The sequence below is a fragment of the Melanerpes formicivorus genome, unplaced genomic scaffold (genome assembly GCF_026170545.1).
Source record: "Melanerpes formicivorus ecotype bairdi unplaced genomic scaffold, bMelFor1.0.p_v2 SCAF_13, whole genome shotgun sequence".
NCBI classification, from domain to species: domain Eukaryota; kingdom Metazoa; phylum Chordata; class Aves; order Piciformes; family Picidae; genus Melanerpes; species Melanerpes formicivorus.
In genome coordinates this window covers 8112400-8124809 of record NW_027142365.1, presented here as the reverse complement: position 1 = coordinate 8124809, position 12410 = coordinate 8112400, and the positions used below count along the sequence as shown (strand labels likewise).

Genomic DNA, 12410 nt, shown 5'->3' with positions numbered 1-12410 from the left:
GCAATTTAGAATCACGCTAAGAAGGAAGATGAAACCAAGTAATAAATGACATTGTGAAGAGAAAAGAATTCAGGGGAAAGTATGGAACAGAAACCTGAGAGACAGTGATATTTATGAAAGAAAAGAGGTGAGAATTACCAGTGCTGGAAGGTGCAGATGATTACAGGGGCACTGAAATCCAAAACAAAGGGACTCAGGAAGCAGTGGTGTTAATGATATCTGGCAGATCAAGAAAAACACTTTGCTGCAGGTGAATGAACATTTGGTGAAAGTAGTTCTAATTTAGTGGAAAGAAGTCAAAATGGATCAAAAATGGATCAGGAAGAGTGAAAATTATTGAACAAAAACCCCAAGGGCTGGAGATGGGGGCATGGACAGCAAATATAAAGGAAGGCAAGGCTCAGAAAGGTGTTTTTCAAAGACAGTCCTGGAATACTTGGGGCAGAACAAAATGACCCCGGACAAGATTTATTGGAAGAGATAGAAAGTGAGGTGATAAAATTATTGGCTGAAAGGGCTAAATGGGTTTAAAAGCAGATGGTTATTTCTACTTTTTTTCCCTTTCTTCCCTGTACTATGAAAGAAAGTGTCTAATATACAAGTTTAAGGACTTTTAAACTTGGTTTTTCACTTAAAATTGTAATTGGGTGGGGAGTAATACAGTAAAACCTGCAACCAAAAGGTAAGACATCTTTCTAGAGTAGGAAAAGAAGAGGTTGATAGGCTGGGTATGTCTTAGGTAGCTGGAGTAGAAAGGGGCAGACGGCATGTGGAGATTCAGACCAGAAAAAAGGCAGCTGAAGTGCCGCCTTTGACACAGGATGAGAAGGAAGTTAGGAACCTGTATACACTTAATCTCTCCCCAAAATACTGGATGAATAATAAATTGGTTATAAACAGATTAATAGTTTCTCCTAAGCATGTTTCAAGGATAACTCATGTTAAAGAAATCGAATTTTCCCCTGGGAAAGTGTGACAAGCCTTGTAGATAGGAAGCAAACAATAGGGATCCTGGAGTTTTATTTCAGTAAGACTTTCAATGCCCTTTCTTAATACTGCTTTTAAGGGAAGTACTGCCCATGTAAAGGTATTATGAGGGATTCAAAACTCCTTTGGAAAGCATAGTACAGAGACAAGGTTTATCTGACAATGCATGGATGTTTAAAATACACCAGATAACCCAGGCTCTGGAAGTATTCTACTGACTATGAAGGTGATGAGGGCAGTTTACCTTTTTACCTTTTACCAATTTTTAACCAATTTTTACCATGATTTTTTTTTTTGCCAGTTTTCTTAGGAAAGATACATACCCTGCCAGGTTTGGTTTTGAGGGATCATGCCTGGTTTCAGCAGTCTGTAATGAACTGGATGCTGGAATACACGTAGCGCCCATTGAGCTTGCAGACACTCCCAGCTGGAAAGGCTAATGTGGGGAGGGTTTGGGGTTTTTTTTTGGAGAAAGGATTGACTTTTGAAGGGTTCTTGATGAATTGCAAAAACGATCTGAAATTAGGAAGTGCAAAATTTTGCACTGTGTGTGCAGCATGTGTAGTATGTTGTCACAGCTTGCAGTGCCAAGGCACTGCTTGGTTTCCCCAACCAATACAGCCAGGAGCTTGAATAGTGACGGAAATGGGAGAGCCTTGACTCCGCGCTGGCACCGTGGTATTGGTGCGAAGAGCGCAGCTTCAGCCCGGCTCGGGCCCCTCAAAGCCAGACATGGCCCAGGTGAGGGACTGGATCTCTGAAAGGGACACTGAAACCTTCCTTTGAGGGGGCCGATGGCCCGCCCCCACTGCTCCCCTGGGCCCCGTCAGAGCCCGTTCGCTCGTAAACGACCAGAGGCCGGACCCTGAACATCCGGCGGTAGCCACGGCCGCTTGTAACAACCCTCGTCCTCGCCTACACAGCGGGAACGGCGGGCGGGGCGTGGGGAGGGGCGGGGCGTGGGGCGGCCCTGAGAGGCGGGGCCCGAGGGCGGTGCTGTCCCCTCCCCCGGCCCTCGCCTGTTTGCCAATGGGCGGGTCCGGGTATCCCCGCTGCCCGCCTCTGTCGGTCGGGACGAGTCCATTCCGTTCCGTACGGGGGGGAACTTCTCATTCGGAAGCTTGACCACGATCCTGTTTGGAGGGAAGGGGAGGAGCAGAGACAGCGCCTGTAAATCAGGACCTGATGCTGTTCTGCGGCAGCGGAGGTGGCTGATAGGGCGGGGGGGGCTGCTTTGTGCGAGCGGCTCTCCCCACCCCCCTATACCCCCCCTGCGTCCCGGCGGGGAATGGTGTGTCCCGCAGCGCGCGCCTTGCTCGCGCGGTTCGGCGGCTTGGCGGGGGGAGGGGACGGGAGACCCGGGCCCCGGCTGCTTTCTACAGTGAGCGCGGGGATCACGGGGAGGGGGCGCGGGGGGCCCCGCGGCTCTGGCGGCTGGGACCATGTCGGCGGACGAGGAGGAGCTGAAAGTCCCGGAGGATATGTTCAAAGATGTCAAGTTTTTCGTGGTGGGAGACATCGACCCCAAGGTACCGGGTCACCCTTCCCCTCGCCCTTTCCCTCTGCTTATTCTTGCCTCCCCCTTCCCCAGGCGGGGTGCACTGTGGGATCGTCCAGCTTCCCCCCACCCTAGCAATTCCCGCGCGGGCTCGAGCCTCACGCGCCGTCTGGCAGCACGCGCCCTGCCGCCTTCCTGGGAACGCGCGTGGTGGGGGGTGGGCATCGCGCGCTTCGAGGGGGTGTGGGTGGGTGCAGGGTAACGGCCGGTAACGTCCGCGGCCAGCGCGCTGCCACCCGCCATGGGAGCCAGCGGCCCCGGCGCGCAGGCCCCGTAGGCGCCTGAGCGGAGGAGGGGCGGGCGAAGGGACTTCCTGTTCCAGACCGGGCCGGGCGGGCAGCGTTTTCTGCCTGTAGCTCCGCTGCCCCGGCTGCAGTGCGCTCCGCAGGGCCGTGTTCTGCACCCCCCGCCGGCCTTCCCGCCCTCGGTGTCCCGCCGTGCCAGACACAGCCCCTCCCGTCCCCGCCCCTGTATCCGGATTCAGGACGGTGACAGGCCGCTCTCTGCGCCGGGGGGGGTTGGAGAAGGAAGGCTTGGCGGGGTCGCCCCGCTCCACACAGACGTGGGGCCCGCTCCCCACCCGCCTGTGTGTGCGCCCCACAGGGTGGACACTGACCCAGGACCTTTCGGCCCCTTTGGGTGCGCAGGGGTGCTGATGCGGTGAAGGTGTCATCTCCCTGTCCGCATCCAGAGGAGGCACGGCGCAGAAGGTGCCCATCCAGCCGTCTGGCCTAGGGCAATACCTGGATGACAAAGTTGGCCTGTTATGGCCTAGGGCCGTACCCTGGCTGATGAAGTTGGTCTTGCAGTTAGTAACACCCAGTCGTGTTGGGTGAAGGTGGTTGAAAAAAAGTTTCTGCGGCATGTGCACTTAGAAAGGTGTTCCAAGTGTACAACATCTGGCTTGAGGACATCGCCTCCCTGCCAAGGGATCACTCGCTACATGTTTCACAAAAATAAAGTCTGCTGCTTTGGTAGTTGTTGAGGTTCAGCCTTCGACCAGCCCTAGCTTCCTTCAGTAGCATGTCCTGGTATTTACTGAGCCTTGTATGCCTGTAAAGTGAACTTGAGGTGTAGGCACTGGCCTGTTGAAATGGATTTTATTCATGGGAAGAGGATTACATGCTAACAGAAATACAGTTTAGCAGCATAGTTAAAAGAGAAGGGAAAAAAAACCCAAGGTCTTCAGACTTAAAATTTTTTGACAGTGTCGTGGAGCTCAAGGAACAACTTCTGTACTAACAAAAATATCCCACTACATCAGTAATATTATTGTGTGTATGAAGCTGAGTGCAAATAACCCATGGGACTCTTGTATATCATTTGTCATACAGATCACATCCCAAAAGGCATGTAGTTAATTCAGTATTGACACAGCAAGACAATCAGCAGTATTCCCATACAGTGGGTAAACAAGCATTCTGCTAAGCTACCTCTTCTTATGTTAAGGTTTATTCTTCTTAGCAGTTAGTGTCGTTGTCTTAAGGCTTTGATTTGCTCTAAATTAGGTACACTAAATTTGCTGTTTGTGGATGGCTCCTCTGGATTGCAGGCAGAGGCCAAAGGTGGCTCTGGTAGAGTTGATAAGGTCAGGCGTGACACTGTACAGAGCTGCCTGCATGGCTTCCATGGTCAGGTTCTGCAGGGAGCTGTTTAGCCAGAGCCTCATCATAAGTGGTGCCTAAATTTGAGAAGTCCTGTGGATAAGAGTTTCTGTGGCCAGATGGCCTGTTTAAATGCTGTCCCCCTTGGTGCTCTGGTTTCTGAAATGTCTTGCTAACCTGGGACACTGTTACATGGAGGCCAGAGCTTGCTCCTGTCTGTGCTAGTGCCTGTACTGGTGAGCTCTTGTGAGCATGGGGCACCAGAGAGGGCAGAGTCCTGCCCAGGTTGTAGATCTGATTCAGTGCAAGGAACAATGCTGTGCTGAGCTTGGGACAGCTCTTGGTCGGTGCCTTTGTCCCCCTGTCTGCAGGAGCTCTCTGTGGTACCCTTGAAGCAAAAGTAACAGGAGGAGTATTTACCAGATGTGTTTTGAACTGAGGCAGAAAGCAGGGATTCTAAACTGAACTCCACAAATAGCTTTTCAAAGCAATTCTTAAATGTTGTTCCATTATGAATATAAAAACTACAGATACTTTTTTTTCCCTTTTTTTTGTGTGTATACAAGCAGGTGCTAGCTTGATTGTGAAGTTTCTTCCTTCTTTGGGGGAGGAACACAGTTTGATCAGCTTAAATTTCCAGATGGCTTAATGGAAAACCAGTTATCTTAATAAATATTAAAACAGGCCTAGCACAACTGAGCACTAATCAAAACAAATCCAAGAGAAAAGGGGAAAAAAGTAGTGTATTTCTATATTCAGGTGAATAACTGTGTACTCACTACCTATTAAAACATATGCATCCCAAGCTAGAAGGGAAACAAAAGCCTGGAATTGTGCCTAGATGTTCTTTGGCAAACAAGGGAGAATTAGGTTGCTGGCACTCAACTTTAAATCCATTCCATTGGGATGTGCACTTGGCTGCTCACATCTTAGAAGGGTTGAGGAGTAGATGTCAGCTATTCTTTTTTTTTTTTTTTAATAAATGCTTTTTCTGCTTTCCTAAAGGATGCAAACTCAAACCATCATGCTTTGGTAACACCAGCTAAATATCAGTGTTTCATACAGAAAGAGATAAAAAGTAATGCAGTGCAGCATAAAGACTTGGAGCCGGATATTTGGTTTCTCCTTATCTCTTGGTTTATTAGTATTTTATTATTTTTTATATATATGCCCTTTGTCTTACTTTATAGTTTTGAAGTATTCTTCTTGTTTCTTTCATCAGAGATTATCGTGGGAGAGGAAAAGTAGATAAAATTTATGTGCCCCCGAAAGGGAAATTTCCTATGCTGGATACATGCTAACAGCTAAAATACAGCATTTTTTGCAAGGATCATATTGGGGCTTTCCAGCATTTTTATTTCATAGGTACAAGAGGATAGGATAGCATAGCATAGCATAGCATAGCATAGCATAGCATAGCATAGCATGGCATAGCATGGCATAGCATGGCATAGCATAGCATAGAACGGAACAGAACAGAACAGAATAGAATAGAATAGACCAGACCAGGTTGGAAGAGACCTTCAAGATCATTGTGTCCAACCTATCATCCAACACCACCTAATCAACTAAACCATGCAACCAAGCACCCTATCAAGTCTCCTCCTGAACACCTCCCAAGTGATGGTGACTCCACCACCTCCTCGAGCAGCCCATTGCAATGGGCAATCACTCTCTCTGTGTAAAACTTCCTTCTAACCTCCAGCCTAAACCTCCCCTGGCGCAGCCTGAGACTGTGTCCTCTAAACAGAACCACCTTTCCCTCACCCCAGGTGGGACTGGTTGATATGGTTGATACTAGTATGAGTGAAATTCATTAGTTGTGCCAATAATACTTTTCAGTCCAGGCACTGCCTAAACCAAAGAAGTCATGTGTTCTGAGAGGAGTTTTGAAGCTGAAATGGGATAAATGAATCCTCCCTCATTTCTTTTCCCAACGTGTCCACTCTTAATGTTTTCCCTTCTCCAGACACTTCTTTAATTTAATTTATTAATTAATTAATTTATTTATTTTTGCTTGCAAATCCTTCTCTTACCCAGTGGGTATTAGATGGGTTTTCTCCTCAGTTTTTCTGTCTGGCAGCCCTGTTGTGGAGCAGCTGCACAGCTTCTTCGAGGTTACTTTTGTGCTGTGGGATGAGGTGTATTGGTTTGATCTAGAAATATTAGAATCAAATGTGTTTGCTGAAGGTGGAATTCTTTTCTTAGCTGTTAAATAAACATTTATTTATTTTTTTTCCTTTATCCAAGTAAAAGCTAGCCAAATCTGGAAGAATCCCTACTGAAGACATCATAATGTACTGTTATGATGTTACCTTTTCTAAACTTCGAGCTTTTCTTTTAAGGCAAACACTTCCAAAGCTGCCATATGCTAAACCAAACACTGAGAAGAAGGGTTCTGCAACCCTTCCTGAGAGAAAAATTACTTGGAAATGTTTCTTGAAGGATAAATGTTTGGGAAAATACTCCTACATTTTCCAGATTTCTGCCCCATCCTGAATTACTTTGGAAATTAAATCTTCAACTCAAATGATTCAAATATGGCAGAAGTGTAAAGCATTGGAAGCCTGGCTTTAAATGGCTGCATTTAGCAACTTCAGAAAGAGTGCTAACCACTTACAGGAGGACAAGCAAGAGTGAAAGTTGTATGGATTTGTCTTGGGTTAGTGTATTCTTGCATTAATGCTTTTCTCAAATATAACATGCTAAAAATAGTTGACTTCTCCTTGTTCTGTTTTGGGTTTAGGTTATCCAACTTCTGAAAGCTGGAAAAGCAAAGGAAGTCTCTTACAATGCACTGGCCTCACATATTATTTCAGAAGATGGAGACAACCCAGAAGTTGGAGAATCTCGTGAAGTTTTTGATCTCCCTGTTGTAAAGGTGAATGGCTCATGCATAGATGGTTAAAAGTTCTGGCATGGATACTTCATTATTGTAAGAGAAAATCTTCATGTTTGGACAATGACTAAGTGAAATACATCTTCAATAATATCTTCTTGTTACACAAACTTTTGTTCTGACTGACAGACTTCTGTCACAGCTCTGTTCTCTTTATCCTCTACTTGCTCTGTGTGATTTGGCATCTTTATTTTATTTCTTTTTTTTTTTTCCAGATTCTTCCTCCAGATACAGTGTCCTTTTAGCTGTACTTTAGAACTGTTTGTGATGAGAAGGTTCTTAGAAGCTTCTGGCAAAGGAAAACAATTTACAATAAGTAGTAAACTGCTGAGGGATTTTTCTTAATCACATACAATTGACAAGATGCAAAATTATTTTGCCAGTTATGCATATGTGTAGTATGCTAATTTTGAGCAGTAAGAACTTGTAGGAAAAGAGATTTTTTTCCCTTCTTGATTTTAGTTTTTCAAGATAGGGGTGTGGGGTTTTGTTTTTGTCTTGCTTTAGGTTTTTTTTATGTGTGATTTGGTTGGGGTTTTTTGTCATTTCTTTGTGGGTTTGGTTTTTGGTTTCTGTTATGGAGGGGGTTTTTGGTTGTTGACTTTTTGTTCTGTTTTGGTTTTTGTTTTCTTACTCTTACTGGAATTACCAGTATTTTATCATAGTATCATTCAGGGTTGGAAGGGACCACAAGGATCATCTAGTTCCAACCCCTCTGCCATGGGCAGGGACACCCCACACTACATCAGGCTGGCCAGAGCCTCATCCAGCCTGGTCTTAAACACCTCCAGGGACGGGGCCTCGACCACCTCCCTGGACAACCCATTCCAGCGTCTCACCACTCTCATGGTGAAGAACCTCCTCCTCCTTTTGTTACTAAATTGCAACATTGAGGTATTTTGCCATTAAAAGACTCTGGGTTTCATGTTTGAAAACATGGATTTGTCGCTCTGCAAGTCATGAGTACCCAAGTTTGAGGGTTTTAGTTTGGGGTTTTTTTTGTGTGTGTGTGCTGTTTCTTTTGTTGTTTTTTGGGTTTTTAATTGCTTTTAGTGCAGGGAAAAATACAGTAGTGATAGGACTACAGTAGTGATAGGACTAGGGGGAATGGAATGAAGCTAGAGGTGGGGCGATTCAGGCTGGATGTGAGGAGGAGGTTCTTCACCATGAGAGTGGTGAGACCCTGGAATGGGTTGTCCAGGGAGGTGGTCAAGGCCCCATCCCTGGGGGTGTTTAAGACCAGGCTGGATGAGGCTCTGTCCAGCCTGATCTAGTGTAGGGTGTCCCTGCCCATGGCAGGGGGGTTGGAACTAGATAATCCTTGTGGTCCCTTCCAACCCTGAATGAAACTATGAAACTATAATAACCAAACCCATGAATAAATACTGTAAATGGTTTTCCTGCCACAATAAAAGGACAAGGGAAAGCAGTCTTGCTCCCATGTTGTGCACAGCCTTTGAGCACTTTTCATATTACCTCTTACAAATGAATCAGAACAATCTTTTTTCTTGTAAAGGCCTGAATACCATGACTGTGAAACACTTAAGCTTTCAAAGCTGGGAGATCCATATTGAAACTAGCTGTAGTCTGAACTGGGTAGGTAGTTTATATTTCATACAGGCAGACCAAGGTTTTTAATCTCTTGTGGTTTTTATTTTTCAGCCTTCCTGGGTGATCTTGTCTGTTCGCTGTGGAGCTCTTTTGCCGTATCCTTTAAGTTCAAATTTGAATCAGTTCTATTGGAAACCTGTTAAAATAGGTACCACAGAGGGATTAAAGACTGTTTCAAGTATGTGCAGCTTAAATTTTTAAAGTGATAGGATGTGTTTTGCCTGCCAAGATTGCAGTGTGCTTGGAGCTTCTTTGTTTTACCTCATTTTTCCACTCCTCTGGCTGTTTTGGATGCTTAATAGGCACTTGTAAGAAAACCATCATCAAATGGACTTAAAACATTTTAGCTGGAAGTTGATAATTACGTGTCAGGATTCAGGAAGAACACTGAAGTAAGGGGGCAAATGATGGTTCAGAGTACAGTGGCCTATTCTGCCTATTCTAGAGGCAGAATTAAGGGTTAAATATGCAATAATTCTTATCAACAGTGTGAGTCACAATAAGTGACACTTTACAAACAGTTAGTTTCAGTATTCCCATTTCTGGAGTAGTCTGTCCTTGCCTTTGGCAGATGCTTGTTCATGTTTGGCTGGATCTGTGTTTCCTAACTTGTTTAGGGCACGTATTATTGCATGTGGATGGGATATTGTTTCTTCTTCTTGTCAGCTATTTATTTTTCATCTTGATGTTCTCCTCTTTTTCTTTTCTTCCTTTTTTTGTTGTTGTTTTTGACAATAGGCATGGTGACAATGCCTGGTGCTACAGAAGAAAAATCAGGCATGTTTTTCTCAGACCATTCACAATAAAGATTGTAAGGAAAAGCTGAAGCAGTACATTTCTGCACGGTGGTTGCAACAAACATTGCCAGGAGTGGGGAGGTATGCTGTCAGGCATGGGATCTTATTTTGGAATGAGGTCAGCAGGTGGCCATGTCTGTAATGGAAAAATAGAGGTGGTAGATGCAAGAATCCAGGTGTTCATGTTAGAAATTCAGGTCTTAATGTGCTTCAGTGATTGAGAATTCATGCTTTATACCTAGTATGTCAAGGTACGTGCCTTTGCATCTAGCTGGGTCTCAACTGTTTTGGAAATAGTTTGTATATTCTCTGCTTCACCACGAGAATTCAGCACAGGGGGCGAGCTGTAGGAAGGGAAAGCATTGAATTACCAGGCAAAATGTTATCCTGAGATCCTTGCAGGTGCTTTGATCACGATAATCAACATGTCAGTAGGATTCAGCAGTAGTGTGAAATGCTTGCCAGCCATGGATAGTCTTAACTACTGAAGCAGAAGAAAGATTTTTCCATAAATGACTTGGCTTCCAAATGGAAAAAATGCACTGAACATTACATGGCAAAACCCAAATCAGCAGAGTTATCCCTGTATTAAAAATACATTGATTGTGATGAATTGATCCAGACTGGTGATTTTTCTCTTTTGCATCTGAAAATAAATGTGTTTAATTATCCTTTCATCATCAGGATGGGAGTGTATAGTTGCTTATGGCACATCTCTCTAAACTACCTTCTTGTTGCTGAGGACTGGTTGAAAAAATAGCTTGGAAATGGAGACATTTTCAAGTGTAAGTAATCTGGCACTGTATCATTAGTGTTGGTCTTTCCCATGGAGAAGCTGTGCTGTTAGAAAAATTGGTCTAGTGTCTGAAACCAGGAGTTTTCAAACAGGTATTCTAAGAGCCTGTGTTGTTACACCCACAAGAGAAATCAACAGGTAAGCCCCACTGAGTGATGATGCAGTCCATAGCTAAATTGTAGCAATAAATGTGTGATTGTAGCCCTCAGTGGCTACTGCAGAGGAGGTCTTTCTTGTGGTTATATAGGAATGGCAAAGTGAATAGGCTATGTCTCAATAGTATCATTTTCTTGAATTCAATGTAGGAAGGAAGTTTTGTAGACCTATCTGCAATAAATGTGTCCTTGGACCTCTGACTTTATTCTTTCTAGCAGTTCATGTCCTTAGAACCTGATAGGTTTAGATTTCATTCTTAGCCTTAGTCTGCTCACTAAAATGGGTCATTAAGTTTTAACTGTCAGTCTCTTTACAACTTCTAGTGCTGCAGCATCTGGCCTTTCATTAGGGTTTTAGGTACTACCATAATGAAAAGAACACAGGAGTTAATATGAATAGCTTTCTTTTTCCAATTGATTTGCTTTAGACCCTGTTTAGCTAGAGGTTTGGGATTCTACATTTTTGTCTTTTGTTTATGTTTGAATTTGGAGACGTAATACTCAGAGTGGTTAAGCAAAGAAAGGATTGTTAGTGTGTTGAAAACCTCAGTTACAGTGTTGTAAGGGTGGTTACTGTTTTAACTCTCTTGCTAGCAACACAAGCAAGAGTGTGGAAAGTTTCTTTTTCCATGGTCTTACACAGATGAAAGAAGGTCAGAGCTCTGTTGCATTCCATTTTGTTTTGTTTCCCAGACCTACTTGGAATATTGTTGTTCTGCTTGTAACTGTTTTGAGAGGGTCTGTTTCACTTCTGTTCTTTGGAGAGTGCCAGCTGCAATGAGACTGATGGGCCTTTTGAAAGTTAAATGCTGAGCTGTTGGTGCTTTATGTGCTAGGAGCAGATGTTAAGACAGGGAGTAAACAACTGTACACTTTGGAAAGATCCAGTACTGTTTCTCTACCTTGGATGAGATACTTAGCACCACACAGTGAAATTTAGGATGTTCATCAGAATTGAACTTCTCAGAGTATTCTGGATAATGGTAGTAGTCTATTCTTAAGTTTTAAAGTGATCTGGGCTTTGTTATTCGCTTATTGTGCGTTGTCTCAGCTCAAAACTTAAGTACTGCTCATGCATCTCTCAACAGCATGGGGAAAGAATGTTTCATTTAAAAAATCCCTGTGTACTTTTAGCATACTGCAGGATGTTTCTGTTGTCATTTTTTCAACTAGATGTGCATGTACCTTAAACACAAAATTGTATAGGAGTGTAGAAAAGGAAGGGAAGTTACAGAGGTTGGATGGTCTGTCATTCCCAAGTCACTTCTGTTAAGCCATTCTCTCTCCTGTTTCACAGGACTCCTCCCATAGGAGAGTTACTGAGTGCTTCACTATTGTGTTAGGAGTTTAGCCCCATAACCTTGTTTTGATTTGTCTGAGCCACTCTAATAGAGAGAACAAATTACTTTTTTCTTTCATTTGGCAGCCTTTAAAGGATTTGAGGATGTGTCCTCTTAGCTTAAACACATCAATTCTGTTTTTTCAGTTGCCTCTTACAAGTTGTTTTGACTAGGCCTGTGAAAATTCTCACTTCTCTTTCACTTGCTCTTTAGTTTTTCTGTCTCATTTGTGCACCTGAAGCATACCCATTGCTACCAGAGATTTTTGAATGGCCAGATACTTGATAATAACTGACAAGTACTATGCACACTGTTTAATTTCCTTCTGATGTCCCTCAGGACAGTTTATTTAAGGTATTTTGCATCCTTGACACCTGCTTTCCAGTGTAAATGGCTTTTCTCCAGAATCGTGTCAGATCTTTTTTGGAGTCACTGCCTGTCTTTCTCAGGTAAGAAGTGAACCACGTTACTCCAGTGTACAATATGTGTGTGTGGTGCTTTGTTGTCTTGAGGAGAGATACCAGTTTTTCTGGTGTAATTGGAAAGGTGGTGGGATTTCAGTAGCTTTTGTCCGTAGCCAGCTCTGTAGATCTGTGACCAGGGAGTGTGTGCACAGGCAGAGCAGCATCAGGGCTGAGGTGCTAATGGAACTTGTGCATGTGT

The 12410-nt window shown here is 44.1% G+C and overlaps 1 protein-coding gene across 1 annotated transcript in view; it reads left to right on the top strand.

The window, feature by feature from the left end:
- The first annotated feature begins 2351 nt into the window (after positions 1–2351).
- The window catches only part of PAXIP1 (PAX interacting protein 1), a 31932-nt gene continuing 21873 nt past the window's right edge, over positions 2352–12410 (top strand). The window contains exons 1-4 of the mRNA XM_068145996.1: positions 2352–2516; positions 6896–7030; positions 8711–8754; positions 12133–12196. Of these exons, the coding sequence (XP_068002097.1) occupies positions 2430–2516; positions 6896–7030; positions 8711–8754; positions 12133–12196 (330 nt within the window). The 5' untranslated portion in view covers positions 2352–2429. The remainder of the gene's footprint in view (positions 2517–6895; positions 7031–8710; positions 8755–12132; positions 12197–12410) is intronic.